The sequence below is a fragment of the Aphidius gifuensis genome, linkage group LG6 (assembly GCF_014905175.1).
Source record: "Aphidius gifuensis isolate YNYX2018 linkage group LG6, ASM1490517v1, whole genome shotgun sequence".
In the NCBI taxonomy this organism is placed as follows: domain Eukaryota; kingdom Metazoa; phylum Arthropoda; class Insecta; order Hymenoptera; family Braconidae; genus Aphidius; species Aphidius gifuensis.
Genome location: NC_057793.1, coordinates 4515762 through 4533455, shown reverse-complemented (window position 1 = coordinate 4533455; position 17694 = coordinate 4515762). Strand labels below are relative to the sequence as shown.

Genomic DNA, 17694 nt, shown 5'->3' with positions numbered 1-17694 from the left:
AAGTGTTCCATTTTATTTAGCTACTATCAGCTATAATATATATTGCCAAATGAAAAAAACATCTATCAAATTAAAAGTATCATGAATATCCCACTGATAAATCAATACTTTTCATGAGTTATTTGTTTTATTTTATTTTTTTTTTTTCATTGTCATGGTGTTAATTTGTTTTTTATCAATTTGAAGCTTGATAAATGAAATTTAGTCATGGCATATACCTATTTTTTTTTGCCCAAACAATATGACAAAAAAAATTTACTATCGTGCCTGTACAATTAATTTTTTTTTTAGATATTAATTTATTGTTTTTTTTTTTTTCCCTGGGGAGAGAAATAAAAATTTATTAATATTTCAGATAACCACATATTATACATTTTTGTCAATTTAGTTAATTAAATGACAATAAATTTTCTTAGCAGATGTTAAACTTATTAATTTTTTCTTCTAGTGTCTTTTACGGGCAGGGGGTAAGCAAACCACTCTAAGAAATTAAGATAAATTTGGTGATTAAATTATCAAAAATATTAGTCTTTTTTTTTTTTTTTTTTCAAAGAAGAATATTCCAAGCAAGATTTAGAAAAAGAAAATTTTCTTTTTAAATTTGATAAATATTTTATAAAAAGATTTAAAAATATAAAATAATGTTGGTGGAAATTTAATGAGAATTTTTTAAATAAAAAAAAAAAAAAATATTGGTAATGAATTTTTAATAATACAACAAACAAAAAGAATTGACTGACAATTATCCGGAGAAAATATATATTTTACATTTATTATTTTAATTTCCTGTTTAATTATTGATTGACACTAATAATTATAATAACTCTTAACTTTCTCATTTTTTTTTTAAATTATAAAAAATAAAACAATTAAGTTGCTGGGTATTTCATTTTTTTTTTCTATTTTTCTTTTATATTATTATTATATTTTTTTTATGTACTTTATTTGAGTGATGTCTTATTAACCGTTGCTAATTTTTTTTTTTCCTCGTATCCATTACTTTTTAAGTCATTCGAAAAACATCAAAGCAAAATTGTTTTATTTTTTTTTTAATTTAAATTACAAATTATTTTTTTCAAAATATTATAAATATAAATTTTTAGCGAGATATATATTATTCATAAATATTTAAAATACATTTAATTATGTAATTTTGAATTGAGATTTTTTAATATTTCATTAAAATTTTTATTATACACAAAAGCATATAAAAAAATGTGCACTCAGTTAATTAAAAGAAAAAAAAATAAAATAGATATATTAATTACATTAAGTATTAAAAATAATAATAATAGAAATAATAATTAATAACAAGTTTTAAGTTTTTTCTATGGGTGCAGTAAATGAGGATAATTTCTAATTTCATTTTCGCCAATAAGAAAAATTAAAACATCTCTCATTGTTAAATGATAAATTGTATCATTAACTCGTCCAGCAATGAAATCTTGTATTTGTGGCAATATTTCTGGCTTTATTATTTCCAATGCCTCAGGTGTAAGTTTTTGAAATACCTGTAAATAAAAAAGTTGAAAAAAAAAAGCAAAAAAAATAAAGAAAAAATATATAAAATACAAAAAAAAAAAAAAAAGTTAGTAATTATTTTAATGAAATATTTTAATTTTATTATTTCATACAAATTAAAAAAATAAATAAACATTGTATATATTTTTTTTTCAAGTATACAAAACAATACGTACCTCATTCATTATAGTACCAACTTCGTTACCACCCATAAAGTTTCCCAAACGTATACTAGTAGCACCAAGTGAAAAATCTAACTCAAAACTTTTCATATACATTCCACGTGAATAGCCCAATACTGTTTCAAAAAATATACGCAAATTTGTAACAGTTGCTGCAAACGGTCCAACACCATGAATTGTATACATGTCACCAAATGTACCAGACATATTGTAAAATCCATCAACAAGAGTATTTGGTATTGTTAAATTAACAGCAATTGTTGGTCCAATTAGAGACAAACGTGCACGATCAACAGTAAATGTTGACAAACCATTGACTGTTACATTATCAACAAAAATTATCAATCTGAAAATTTAACTTGTTATTTTTTTATTTTTAAAACAAATATTTATGTATATTATTTTTTTTTATCAATATCATTTTTTAATGTCAACACAAACAAACCTAATGTGAAAATTAAAATAAAATTCTTTTTTAATCTGCCATTACAGTCTGTGAAATGGATACATGTCCCAGACCGTGATGGCAAATAAAAAAAAAAAAAAAACTAAATTAATAATTAGGTCTTACATTTATAAATTAAAATTTTTAGTTGATTTTTTTTTTTTTGCATTGCTTTATTTAAAATGTCAACTTATTCAGGTGATATAAATTTTTGATAATTGACCTTGAAGAATAACAGCAAAAAATTAACATTTAAAATAAAAAAAAACTGATTTTTTTTTTACAGACATTTTCATTATTAATTCTTTGTTGGTATTTTTCAAGGTCAATGATCTAAACCAGTTGACATTTTAAACAAGGGATTACAAATAAAATCAATTGAAAATTTTTACTCCCCACATTTCACAAATCATTGTGGTGAAAAAAAAAATTAAAAAAAACTTGAATAGCAAAAAAATTCCTTTCATTCTATTCTTTCTTTTACGAGAAAAAAAAATAAAAAACCTGGCTAATTTTTTGTAGATGTGAGTTAGTATAAAGTAGATGTTTTTTTTTTTTTTTCTTGTATTTTTTTTTCATGCTTACTCGCCAAAGATGAATATTTCTCAAAAATAATGGCTCAAGTACTGGTACACTTAATTCGGGAAATCCATATGGCATCCTTGAACGAAATTTTTCCAGTATTCTTCGTAGTTTGAAATCAAGTCCAATTGATGCGGCACTGTCGACTATCCTTTTTGGGATTAGTGCGGATCGCATGAGTGTCTTCTAGCCACATTTAATAACTTACTGTAATTTGTTGTCATTATCGCCGTGTTCATCAGTAGACTCCTTGGCTTCTCCACAGCATTTGTAACTGTAATTAAAAATAATTTTAAATATAAATAAATAAATATCATCATTATTATTTTTATTAAATTAAAATTAATTAAATTAAAATTTCAAATAAAGAAAAACAAAAGTTTCACTTTTTATTAATATTTAATATTATTTTTTTAAATTTCTAATTTTCAATATCGTGATGAATAATATATGAATATAGAATATGTACCATAGTCGCTTGCAGTGTCAGCAACATGATGAAGTAGCTCCTTCTGTCTTTGTACAACACCACTTACTGAAACAACAATTTCAAAAATATATATAAAAAATTGTAAGAATAATAAATATTCAAAATCAAGTTCACCTGATGGAGACCTTTAAATTATTCATTTTATTTTTTTATATAATAAATTTCCGGAACTCAGCAAGTTCAATTATTCAGGGTCTAGGATTATGATCTTTTTATTTGTATTTTTTTATTTTTTTTTTTTTCATCATTCTTAATGACGCACAAGGCTGTTTTACTATAGATATGCTCATAGTTATGTTAATATTTTGAATATATTATGCATCAAACATGAACAAAAAAAATAAAAATGGGATAAAAACATGAAAACTTGAATCTCATGTGCTGGGTAATGTAGAAAGTGTGAAAATATATAAAGAAAATGTAAAATAGAAAAAATAAATAAAAAAAGTAAAATGTATAAAATAAATAATAATAAGATGAATAAAAAATGAGGGTGAATTTGTACATTGAGTAATCTTAAAATACTCTACAATTATATCAGACAAAAATAAAAGTAATTTTCTATTTTCAATATCACTATATATGTTCATAAACAATTACCAATATTATTTTGAATTTTTTGTCTTCAACTGGTCAAATTAAACAAACAAAATACATACACTTATAAATAATCAATATTTAAATTTAATATTTAAAAATTTTCTTCCTTTCTTCTCGAACAATTTAGCAAAAATAATTTCAAAAAAGAAAAAATTCTATTTGCAATATAAAAATTATTACATAATAAGACATATTTTATAATTTAAGTTTATTATTTATATCTATTTAAAAAATTATTTTTAAATTTTGATACGGTGAATTTTTGATTTGATAATTCAATTATTAATTTCGAAATTATTGAGTGTTAGGTGAAATGGGTTATTATTTTATTACATTATAATAATGGTGTGCAATCATTATAAAAATTATAATATAATTTTAGTTGAATGAAATTTATTGGACTTACGGAAATTTGTTGCACTTGTTGCGACATTGGTGATACCATCGAGAATAGCACCGGGTCCCTGTGAGGGTTGATTGCAATCAGCCATATTAAAGCAAGAACCAATCAACACAAGCATATTAACTATCCGCCTTGCGGCGGGAAACTTCATTTTGACCGGTATTTTTTTTTATTTAAAATATATCGTCACTTGAATTTCAAATAAATATTATTAAAATAAAAAATAAAATAAGTAAAATTTAGATAATAAAAACAGCCAAAAATGATTTAAAGAACAAAAAAAAAAACTAAATTAAATCAACACTGTAATGATGTAAAAAATAAAAATAATGATTAGACAGATATTTTGCCACGACCATTCACGCACGAGCAGGAAGAAAGACTGACAGGATGAAAATTGTGTGTTTGCTTGGACTCACTCAAGCAGACTATGTGCACGTAAAATGCAGAGTGAATGGTTCTCAGTGAGTGTCCGTGGACAACGTTTAGTTGAAATTTTAAATTAATACCAAAGAGACAAATTACATTTACATCAAATGACGCAACAAATTCAACCGATCATCGTCAATTTATATATATATATACTTAATACATGCTCAAACTTCCAATATACATTTTGATAATTTAGCATTTTTTGATGTTATTAAAATTGCATTTTTTCAATATAAACAAATAATTATATAACAAAATAAAATTAAATAATAAATGAGAAAAATAATTACATAACAAGTGTATTTAATGGTTTTACTTAAAATTTTTTTCAAATAAAAAAATTCACATAAAGAAGGACAGTAGGTCAACAATAAAATAATTGGTATAAACTTAAATTTATTCATTAAATTTTTGTTGTAGTTAAATTTTAAATATAATAAAATACATTTTTATAAATTATATAGTAATATTTTAGAAATAGTTTAGCCATTTGAAATTATATCAATTCAAACTTTCCACTAGTTACTTATTACAACTTCCAAGATAAACCGGAAATAATCATATATAAAATTAAAAACTCATTGTCCAAAGTACATAATAATTTTCCATTGTAATTGAAAATTAAAACAACAACAGCATACTGTTTTAAAAAAAAAAAAAAAAACATGAATCATGTAATAATATATTAAAAAATATAAATAATAATAAATGAATAAATTCAAATATTTTTCCAGGTGAAAATAAAAATAACACGTTGTCAATTCACCTCACGAAATGAAAACAAGTATTTTATTTTTATTTTTATTTGAATGAAAACATCAGAAATCCATAAACTACTTACCTTCTTTTTGTCTTCATAAATTCAATACTTTGTTAATTTTTTTTTTTCCTTTTTTTTTCATTATTATTACTATTATTATATTATTTTTTTTTTTTCATTTTTTGATTCACTCACTTCATTTCACCTTTCCAGCAAAATTGTGACTAACGTAGAGGTTGAACGTGATATGTTATTTAATTTGAGTGAATATTTTTTAACCTTCAGTTATGACGGAAACAAAAAAACAAAAGATACAATAAGAAAAAAATATTATTATTACCTGTATCATTGTTTATTAAATTACAAATATTTGCATGTATTCAAATAGTTTAAACTCTTGATCATTTAAACATACCAAAATGATTTATTTTTTTTTTTTTTTCATTATCAATTATTTCCAATGTATTCAAAAATAAAAAAAAATCAAATAAAAGATAATAAAAAATAGCAATGCATCAGAAAAATGATTAGACGACGTAAATTTATTCAATGGATTTTATTTTTTTTGTTCTTGCGTTATTTCACGTGTACGAGAGTACGTGATCAGTGTAATTAAATATATTATCCTGTCCTCTGTATCAATTAATTTATAGTTAAATATATAATTTCAAAAATAGTTAAAAAATTATATACACTTGTTAATTTTTTTATTATAAAAAAATATATATATCAAAGTGATGTTTTATGAGCACCACTGAAACAGGAAAGTGTTGTACCGTTTTTATAAAAGAATTATATCTTGATGACCTTGAAAAGCATGACAATGCAATTATTTAATGTCATTTAATATTATTTATTTATTGCCAATTCTTATGATGATGCTAATCGAATCATGGGCGTTGGTTATAGATATTTATTTATAAAATCATTAGCTTTAAAGTCATTAGCTTGGGTAATTATTACTATCTGATTTTACGCAAAATTATCAGCTGCTAATCTTATTGCTCATTATGATGATGATCATCAATAATTACACCACAAAATAATTATCGATAAATTATAAAAATTTGTCGAAATTACATTGGTCCAATTTATTGCCAAAAAAAATAAATATTTTCATCGTTTAATGCTTACTTTTAAATCTATTTAGAAACTTGAAAATGCTAGTCATGTTTTAATTTGCTTAGAGAGAAATTATTCACTTTTATTTTTTATTTTTTTTTTTAATAGAAAATATAAAAGGTATACTGGTTCCTTCATATATAGTTGACAGTAAATTCATTTTTATAACCATCCATTTATTTATTTAGGTCAATATTAAATTACTATTTTTTATTTTTTTTATTTTTTGCAATGTGTAAAATTCAAATCATGAAATCCGTTATTTGAAATTATTTAAACTGATGTTTATTATACTTTTATTTTTCAAATTCATATATATTTTTTTTAAAAAGTAACTTTTTTTAAATAAAACTTTGAGATGAATTTACAAACGTTCAATGTTGTCAGAGGAAAGAGACGATTGAAAGTAGTAGAGACCGGTTGTTGCTGTTACTTTTCACTTCTACGGAAGTACCGTTCTGTATTTTATGTGTGTATATAATATTATATGGAAAACAATGTATTAAATATGTTATTTTAAATTGATATATGTTTGGGTAACAATAACCAAGTAGCAGAGAAAGAATAAAAAATTATACGGAAATATAATTTATAAATGAAATTTAAGTATACATTTGTTGACGATAATTGAATGATGACTTGAAATAAATTCAAGTCAATGATAATATTTATTTGAAAAAAAAATTGATTAAATATATTGGATGATTTTTTGGTATTGAAATACACTTGTAAATAGTAATTAGCCAATGGGCCTTGGCACGCTTTGTGCAATGCGCAATGAATATAAAAGATGAAATTGTAGGACACGATTGTCGATGAAATACTTTTGTGAGAGTCACAATAATTTCGAACCCTCAAAGACATTATATACAATTTTCATCGTAAGTTAATCAAACAAATATATTCAATGAATGAAAAAAACAAGTAAATAAAATATTGTGTCTTTTGAATATTAAAAATCTCATACAGCTATAGTAGAGACAAGATTGATTCAATTCATGGAAAAATTGCTCTTTAACTTTATCAGTAAATATAAAAAAAAAATACAAATATTGCAACAACTTCCGATGAAAAACAAGGAAATTGCCTTGAATTTTTTAATTATATTTTTAATATCTTTACACTGTTTGTGCTAAATATTATAATTATGATACGTGCTTTATTACATTTTGTTTTCTTTAAGTTGGAAAAAAAAAAAACATGATTTTCAGTGAAGAAATTTTAACTGCAAAATACTTGTTATGCAATTCAATGCATTACGTGAATTATATTCAACATTTATTTGATGATATGGCACATAAAATTCCATCATGAACTTACAATTCAATTAAAAAGTTTATAAAAAATATTATCAAATTATTTATTTATTTTTTATGTCTTTTAAAAAAATTAATAATTTAAAAAATATTCAAAATATTCAACCATCTATATAATCTCAAATTAAAAAAAAAAAAAAAATTAAAATGAATAAGTAAATAACAGTTTGTAATATTCGAGTAAATATCAGTCGGTTAGCAACATTATGAAGGGCTTTGATAATTTAAAAAATTTATAAATTTAATTGATTAGTACTAGTGACCACTTGGTGATCAATTAAAATATTTTAATTGACAAATAATTTGTTGTTTTCATTCTTCTGTTTTGTCTTGAGCAGTAGTTCTTTTGTCTGAACTTGATTGTTCATTTTCATTGTCTTCAAATTCTTCTTCGTTTGACCTCATTGTACACCGAATAATTCTAAAAAAAAAATATATATATCATTTTAATATTAACCCATCATGTTGAGAATTAAAAATAAATAAATATATTAATTATTATTTCTTACAAAGCCAAGAATAATATTGAAACTTGTGTTGCAAATGTCAGCCAATAAATTGCACTTGGAAAATAATTTAACGTTTTGATGTAGAGCTGACTGTACAATGGACTGCTTATCAATGGAACAGCATTATCACAAACTGCTAAAATTGCAAAAGCTTTACCTATGAAAACAAAAAATTAATTAGGATTTATCAATTAATTTAATCATTCTATTAAATTACCTCGTTCATGAGCTGGTACAACTTTTGATGTCATTGATCGTAATGTTGGAGCAACAATTGGTCCAAATGCAGCAAAACTAGCACCTGTTTTAAATTTAAATATATTTAATAACTTCAAAAAATAAATTTCGTAACAACCTAGTCGACCGTGAAACATACCAATATAAAATACTGTTGTTGTTTTAGCAGTGGCAAATAAAACTCTTCCAATAGCATGGGACAATGCCCCAAGAGCCACAATGTACGTGTCTCTTATTACTCCATCCAAAGTCCGAGCAACAATAAGCATAGCTAATAAACAAAAAACAAAATATAATAATAGTAAATACGATGTTTAATAAAAAATTTAAATAATTATTTTTACCAATGATTAACAAAGATGATTTATATACTCGAAAATAACTATTGGCTGTAACATCCCAGTTAAAAACACGTTGAGTGTATAAAAAAATCATTTGAGTTTCAGCACGTTGAAACATATAGAGTATCATAGCAATAAATAATATCCAAAGATGTAGTCTACCAAATTTTGGTCGTGTTTTAGTAATAGTTTTAAATGTACTAATTACATGGTCTTTATCAAAAAAATCTGATATTATATTTTTGGTGTCAACTGGCTTTTGGCGTTCATTAGTTTGCCATTTTAAAAAAATCAATGAATATATTATGGACAATACAAGTAGTGATGTATTTATCGCAAACATTATTGTATAAGATTTATCAAAAACTTTATTATACAAATATGATCCAAGATATATACCTGAAAAAGAAACAAAAAGTTATGTTTACTTGATTTTCTGGATGTTTCTTTGTTTAAAAAATAAAAAAATGATGTTTAATATTTTTTTTACCTGTTGGCATTGCACTCAAGTAGGCAATGTCAAGGATTGTGACCCTGAGTGTTCTTTGTTTGTGTGAGGATACATCAGCAATATAGGCAAAACAACTTGCAAATATGGCAACATCACCACCAAGCATTCCCGATGGTATTGTTGCTGTCCAAACTATCATATTTAAATTCCAATTTGGCTGTAACATATTTACAACAACCATTCCAGAATATATTGCTTTACCAGTTAATCCAATTACAAGGGGTAATTTCCTGCCTCTTCTGTCACTCCAATTGCCCAAAAATAATGCCAATATAATTGGTACCACATGACCAGAAATATCATTCCACTGATGAAATTTAGAAACTGTTATCTAAAAAATTATTTAATTTAATGTTTATTTTATCATTTTATCATCATTTTTTTTTAATTCCTTGATCTTTTTTTTTTAAAGCGTTATTTGCTGTAAGATTTCTACATATTTCTTCAGTTAAATTATGATCAACTCTGCATGCTTTGTAGCTGAAAAGTGACTGTTCAATAACAGTTGTTGTCATAAAGGCCATCATGTAAAGCCACATTGTTGGTTCCACCGAAACATATCGTACCCATTTGAAATACTTTGATAGTATTCCATGTGATTCAACATGCTCTTCATTTCCTCCATTCTGAAATTGAAAAATATAATTATCATGATGATATAATAATTCACAGATAAATTATATTCATATTATTATAATCTCTGCACTTTAATGATAAATTAAAAAATAATCACAACACAAAATAATTTTACAATCATTAATTTTTATATTTGATTGAAGATTATTTTTTTCAAATATATATCTGATAATAATTAAATAAACATACCGTAGATGGTAGAGATTCTTCACTCATAACAAATTACAAAAAATAATTACTGTTGATAAAAAAATTGATATTTATTATCAAATTTAATTGAAAAAAAAATAATGATAAATTGTAATATGTAGAAAGCAGCTTCTGTTGCTTCTTCAATATTATTTTTGGAGTATCTGAAATAAAAAATATAATAATATTAAATTATCAAATTAAAATATTAATTACGTTGTAAAATATTAACTGCAAACATAACAAGCATCACCATATAGCTCTATCAGTTTTTCTGATGATTATGAAATACGAATAAATCAGCTATCATCATTATAATAAGTTGCACAAAAAATTATCAGCATTTACTCGAGTATTTTTTTTTAAAAATAAAACAACTGTACACATGCAAGTTAGATTCACTCAATTGCAATTTCGATTCACGTACATATTATGTTGCTTGACGATACCAAGAGCCAAGAAATTTACTCGAAATTCAATAATAATTATAATAGAAACCGGTCGGTAGAATTGCTTCTTTTTATTTTCGTTTTTTATATCAATCCAATGAGTATAGGAATATAGGATATTGTAGACTGTGGAACGATGAATTGTCGTCAAGCTTAATCAAAGTAAAAATCTTGACTCTTGAGAATGAACATGACTGTGTTTTGTTAAATGCTGTTAACTGATATGACCTTTAATTTAAAAAAAAAAATATCAATTTTTATCTTCAAATAATAATAGAAATAATAATAATAATAATATTCTGTTGATTTCCCCTACAAGCTTATCGACAACCTGACTTGAATAAAAATTTTTATCAATATTTTAAATACTGTTGATAAACAATTATTATTTTTTTATTTTTTTGTAAAATAGTGTTAAATATTTTTATTTAAAAAAAAATTAATTATTGAAAAAAAAGGTATTAATAAATAATGATTAAATTGACGTTAGACTTACCAATTATTGTGCAATAATATGTTTGCATTTGAAATAAAATAAAAAATAATTTGTTTTCATGGCGAGAAACATCACATGTGTCACATTTTACAATGAGTTATTTTTAAACAATAAAAAATTGAGTAATATGTAAACCACAAAACTATATAACACAGACAATTGTTGTTTAATTATTTTTTAAATAATCTTGTCAAATATATCATTTTATATTTATGGATATTTTAATATTATTTAATTGTTTGACAAGACAACTTTTGATGGATTATTTTTTTATTTATTTTCCACGTGCGGATGATGAAATCTACCAGCTGTCTTTTTATGCGCACGCATTTACTGTAATTTTTTTTTTCGATTTCTAGCAATGGAATTTACTAATTACTAGCTATAAATATATATTCAATTCAAAAAAATCAGCTGAACTAATAAGAACCAGAGAATTTTTTGATTATTGTTATGTTAAAAATGAAATGATTATTTGATTAGCTTGACTTAATTTATTATCTTTATAATTATAATTTATTTATAAATAAAATTTCGATTTCGATTATCTTGTGTGAATACAGTAGGTTTCTATTTTTTCGAACGCTGTGGTTTTATCATTTGTGAATCTCGTTTTATTGTGGGATATAATTTTAAATTAACGAATTAGTATAATTAATTATTATAGAATTTTATTCTTGGTCATTTTACGGTTTATAATATTCGTCACTTTTAATGTAAATACACCTTGTGGTGCAAAAAAATATTTCACGTCGAAAATAATAATCGAGGTTATTAATTATTATTAGCTCAGTGAGTGGGTATTTGATAATAAATAAATAAATAAATTGTTAATGTTCAATACTTATCATCATTGATAATTGATTAAAAAAACAGTTAAATATTATAAAATTAATAATTAAACAATAGTAGTATAAATATTCAATTATGGCTGGCTAAAGACTACGAAAGTAATTGAACGATACACTGCCATGAAAAAAATGTTTTTCGTTTTTTTTGTTTGTTACTTTTTTCTTTTTTAAAATGCATTTTTGATCGCCTGAATACTGTGCTCTGTGTCGTGATAAATAAATGAAGAAAAAAAAAATATATATACATATATATATGTATTAAATTAATAATATAGAATAAGTAAGAGAAAATAATTGGCGATGAAAAGAAAAACTAATAAATTAATGGAATGTTTAGAAAAATTTTTTGTCTTCAATTTGTGGATATTGTATTATATTCATTGAATTTATAAATATATATAACTTTATTTAGACTGAATATTTGAAATAAATATCATCATGCACATAAAATTAAAAATTTTCTACGTTTAAATATGTAAAATCACGGGTTAAATATTTTTAAACTGTAATTTTTAATTTGAATAATATAATTCAATTAAAAAAAGAAATCTAATAAATGTATACTGCCATGTATCAGAACTGTAGGTCATTGTATGCGAAAATATATATGAATTATATAGATATTTAATATCAATTGTAAAAAAAAATATTAAAAGAAAGTAATAAATTGATTTAAAAAATAAAAAATAATAATTGATCAAAAAAAAAAAATTTGGCAATGGCACAAAATTAATCATAATCCAATGTAAATAAATCATATTTTCACAAAATATGTTTTTGTAATTTATGCAAAGCGATGAAAATAAAATTACTATATGAAAATATATTTAAAAATTTTTTCATTATTAAAAATACCTTTTACAAATCTATGATTATTTAACACGTGATATAAAATCTAATATATAATTGTAAATCAAAAAAACTAAATAAAAATAGTTTTATTCATTTTTTAATTATTATTAATAATTAAAAAATAATATTATTAATAATTTATTAATAATATTAACAATTTATTATAATAAAAGCAGTAGTATATTCATAAAATAAAACTATTATAAATTATTTCGTAACATACAGTATACCAGAATATTACATACGTGTAAATACACCTTGTGGTGCAAAAAAATATTTCACGTCGAAAATAATAATAAATGTAATCAGTATTGATGTATTTCAAAAATTACTTGAAATAATTTAACTACATGATGAAAATAATGTTAAGATATTATTTTATGGGCTAATCAGCACTTGCATGAAAAAAAAAAGTTCAAGTAAATTTTTGGTTGGAGAAAAGTTAGAAAAAAGTTGGAGTAAATTTCAGGTTGGAGAAACGGCGGAAGAAAGTTGGAGAAAAGTCGGAAAAAAGTTGGAGTAAATTTTTGGTCGGAAAAAGGTTGGAGAAATTTGTCCGCCATTTTTCCAAACATCGGTCATTTTCGTAAAGAGGTGGAGAAATGACGGAGAAAATTTGGAGAAATATTTCTACCAGGGTAATCAATAAATGTAAATTCATCTTGATTATCCATATCAGAAACTGGCTTAATTTTAAGGCTTGTCAATAAGACCTCGCATGACACAACAAAGAAGACGCTTCTTTTCTCTAGAGTGGGTATATTGTATGTATGGTTTATTATTATCAGCATTTAAAAATTTTGGCTGGTGTAATTCATTGATTGCTGGACCAAAAAATACCGCACGTGGTAACGTAAAGTCTTTTACCATTATTGTTGATTTCACTAAAGAAGGAATGAAAAATATTGATGACATTGTAAAAGAATAAGGCTATTCGCACTACTTCCACCGAAATAACGCAGAAATAAAATTGAAATAACGAAAAATAATTTTTATAACGCAACGATAACGTGACAATGATGGGGATGAAGAAAAATTTCTTGAAGAACTATTAAATAGTTTTCGTCAAATAAAACGTAAAAGTAAAAAAAATATATCACCAACAAAAATCTACTCTGATGATGATGATAAGATAAAAATTCATTGCCAAATATAAAAAAATATAGGAGGATCATTGTATATTCTGATTCATCACAATCGTCTGATGATGAAGATTAACCAGCATCAGTAAAAAATGAAAAATATGTAACCAAGGATGATGATGATGATGATGATGATGATGATAAATCAGCTGGTCCATCCAGGAAAATTGAAAAAAAAAAAACAGATGATTTATTTATCGATCATGAGCAAGACCCTTACAGGAGGTATCCGACAAAATTAAAAAATATAGATAGGCCGAATCAACCACGTGCGTGGTTTGAGGATGGCCACTTGATATTTTTTACTGATGTCGATGAAATAAATCGAATCATACCGTCTGGGAACCGTTCACCGTACACTGGCTGGAGTAAACTGAAATGATTCGATTCATTAAAAACGATCATTTTCATCAAAGTTATTGACTGGGAATTCGGTTAAAATTGATGTCAAAAATCCTATTATTATAAATAAATTGCTACCATTATTAAAAACATCTTTTATTATTATAATATGTTAAAAATTGTTACGACATTTATTCAGAAATATAGCAACTTTTTTTGTCCCTGGTAAATATTTCTCAATTTTTTTTCAATTTCTTCGTATTTTTAATTTCTCCAACTTTTACGAAAAAATGACCATGGTTGGAGAAATTGAAAGAATTGAAAAACAATTAAATTTTTTAAAAATTAAAGTAAATTTTAAAAGTTAAAATGTCCGCCATTTTCTCCAAACATGGTCATTTTGTAAAGATAAAAATATAGAAAATTGGAGAAATATTTACCAGAATAATCAATAAATGTAAATTCATGATGAAGATTAACCAGCATCAGTAAAAAATAAAAAATATGTAACCAAGATGATGATGATGATAATCAGCTTGTCCATCAAAAAAATGAAAATAAAAATATGTTTTATTGATGATGATCAATCAGCTGGTCCATCCAGAAAATGAAAAAAATCCGACAAAATTAAAAAATATAGATAGGCCGAATCAACCACGTGCGTGGTTTGAGGATGGCCACTTGATATTTTTTACTGATGTCGATGAAATAAATCGAATCATACCGTCTGGGAACCGTTCACCGTACACTGGCTGGGAGGAAAATGAAATGATTCGATTCATTTATGAAAACGATCATTTTCATCACAGTCAGTTCATTAAAACATGGGATTTATTGGTTAAAATTGAAAACATCGTGGTCCATATTTTTAATTTCTCATTGCAAGAGAATGTTTCTACACGAGAACAAATAAAAAATGATTTAGAAAAATTAAAAAAAACTATTTAATTCAGGTTTTTAAATGCGATTTGTGCAGGAAAATGATAAAACATAAAAACCCTGATTTTTAATTTAATTTTCATTTCTCCATCTCTCTCTGACTCTATTTTAGATCTTCATTTAATATAGTCATTTTAATGTTTGGAATATTGGTGAAAAATATTATAATATGTTAAAAATTTCTACGTACATTTATTCAGGAATAAAAAACAGATTTGATTATAAAAAAATATATCACAAACAAAAATCCACTGTGATGATGATGATAAGATAAAAATTCATTACCAAATATAAAAAAATATAGGAGGATCATTGTATATTCTGATTCATCACAATCGTCTGATGATGAAGATTAACCAGCATCAGTAAAAAATGAAAAATATGTAACCAAGGATGATGATGATAAATCAGCTGGTCCATCCAGAAAAATTGAAAAAAAAAAAACAGATGATTTATTTATCGATCATGAGCTTACAGGAGGTATCCGACAAAATTAAAAAATATAGATAGGCCGAATCAACCACGTGCGTGGTTTGAGGATGGCCACTTGATATTTTTTACTGATGTCGATGAAATAAATCGAATCATACCGTCTGGGAACCGTTCACCGTACACTGGCTGGGAGGAAGATGAAATGATTCGTTTCATGTATGAAAACAACCATCTTCATCACAGCCAGTCTATTAGGACATGGGAGTTGGCAGTTAAAATTGATGTGAGTAAACTTATTATTATAAATAAATTGCTGAATTTTCATTAAAACATCTTATTATTATAATATGTTAAAAATTGTTACGTACATTTATTCAGAAATATAGCAACTTTTTTTTGTCCCTGGTAGAAATATTTCTCCAATTTTTTCCAACTTTCTCCACCTTTTTACGAAAATGACCCATGGTTGGAGAAAAGTTGGAAAGAAGTTGGAGAAACAAGTTCGAGTAAATTTTTGGTTGGAAAAAAGTTGGAGTAAATTTTTGGTTGGAAAAAGGTTGGAGAAATTTGTCCGCCATTTCTCCAAACATCGGTCATTTTCGTAAAGAGGTGGAGAAATGACGGAGAAAAGTTGGAAAAAAGTTGGAGAAATATTTCTACCAGAGTAATCAATAAATGTAAATTCATCTGATGAAGATTAACCAGCATCAGTAAAAATAAAAATATGTAACCCGATGATGATGATGATGAATCAGCGGCTGGTCCATCAAAACAAATGAAAAAATAAAATTATGTTTCTACTGATGATGATGATCAACTGGTCCATCCAGAAAAATCGAAAAAAAAAATCCGACAAAAATAAAAAATATCGATAATCCGAATCAACCACGTGCGTGGTTTAAGAATGGCCAGTTGATATTTCTTACGGATGTCGATAAAAACAATCGAATCATACCATCTGGGAACCGTCCACCGTACACCGACTGGGAGGAAACTGAAATGATTCGATTCATGTACGAAAACGATCATTTTCATCACAGCCAGTTTATTAGGACATGGGAATTAGCGGTTAAAATTGAAAACATCGTGGTCCATATTTTTTAATGGCTCATTGCAAGAGAATGTTTGGTACACGAGAACAAATAAAAAAATCGGATTTACCAAAAAAAATTAAAAAAAAACTATTTAATTTATGTTTTAAATGCGCTTGTGCAGGAAAATGATACAACATAAAAACCCTGATTTTTAATTTGATTTTTATTTCTCCATCTCTCTCTGGCTCTATTTTAGATCTTCCATTTAATATAGTCATTTTAATGTTTGGAAAATTCGTGAAAAATATTATAATATGTTAAAAATTGCTACGTACATTTATTCCGGAATATAGCAGCTTTGATTATAACTTTTTTTTGTCCCTGGTAGAAATATTTCTCCAATTTTTTCCAACTTTCTCCGTCTTTTTTTCAACTTTCTCCGCCTTTTTTCCATCTTTCTCCACCTTTTCACAAAAATGACCCATGGTTGGAGAAAAGTTGAAAAAAATTTGGAGTAAATTTCAGGTTGGAAAAATGGCGGAAAAAAGTTGGAGAAAAGTCGGTACAAAATTGGAGTAAATTTTTAGTTAGAGCAAATTTGTCCGCCATTTCTCCAACCAAAAATTAATGTTTTTTTTTTATGTTAAATCATTAATATAGTCTTACTCAAAGGATGAAGCTAAGCCAGAAGAGTGAAGACTTACCAGTGTTACCAGTGCACAATGTTGTAAACCAGCTTGTTTAGATGAATCATACAAGGTGGTATCAGTTGGATGATATTCCGCCAACAACTGGAAAAACAACTGAACATCTTAGACTGCTCTTAGATGAGTCAAGTTGTTTTATTATTTATAATTATAAAAATAAATAAAGACGATATA

General features: G+C 24.9%; 1 protein-coding gene, 1 long non-coding RNA gene and 1 pseudogene across 4 annotated transcripts; all 3 read right to left on the bottom strand.

The window, feature by feature from the left end:
- Positions 1-963: 963 nt before the first annotated feature.
- Positions 964-4673, bottom strand: LOC122858985 (annotated as a pseudogene).
- A 3098-nt stretch (positions 4674-7771) lies between these two features.
- Positions 7772-9773, bottom strand: LOC122858983 (proton-coupled folate transporter-like). Its single transcript, XM_044162272.1, has 6 exons — positions 9431-9773; positions 8944-9339; positions 8739-8870; positions 8580-8663; positions 8363-8519; positions 7772-8274 (listed from the first exon to the last, which is right to left on the bottom strand). Exons 1-6 carry the CDS (start codon positions 9630-9632, stop codon positions 8166-8168), a joined length of 1080 nt encoding a protein of 359 aa, XP_044018207.1. The 5' UTR covers positions 9633-9773; the 3' UTR covers positions 7772-8165.
- An 89-nt stretch (positions 9774-9862) lies between these two features.
- Positions 9863-11556, bottom strand: LOC122858984. 3 transcript variants are annotated; one of them, XR_006374324.1, is made up of 3 exons: positions 11222-11556; positions 10277-10440; positions 9863-10077 (listed from the first exon to the last, which is right to left on the bottom strand). It is a non-coding gene; the product is annotated as an uncharacterized LOC122858984 (long non-coding RNA). The 3 variants fall into 3 exon arrangements; XR_006374323.1 differs by lacking the exon at positions 11222-11556 and adding an exon at positions 10530-11052; XR_006374325.1 differs by lacking the exon at positions 11222-11556 and adding an exon at positions 10704-11052.
- Between the last annotated feature and the right edge of the window lie 6138 nt (positions 11557-17694).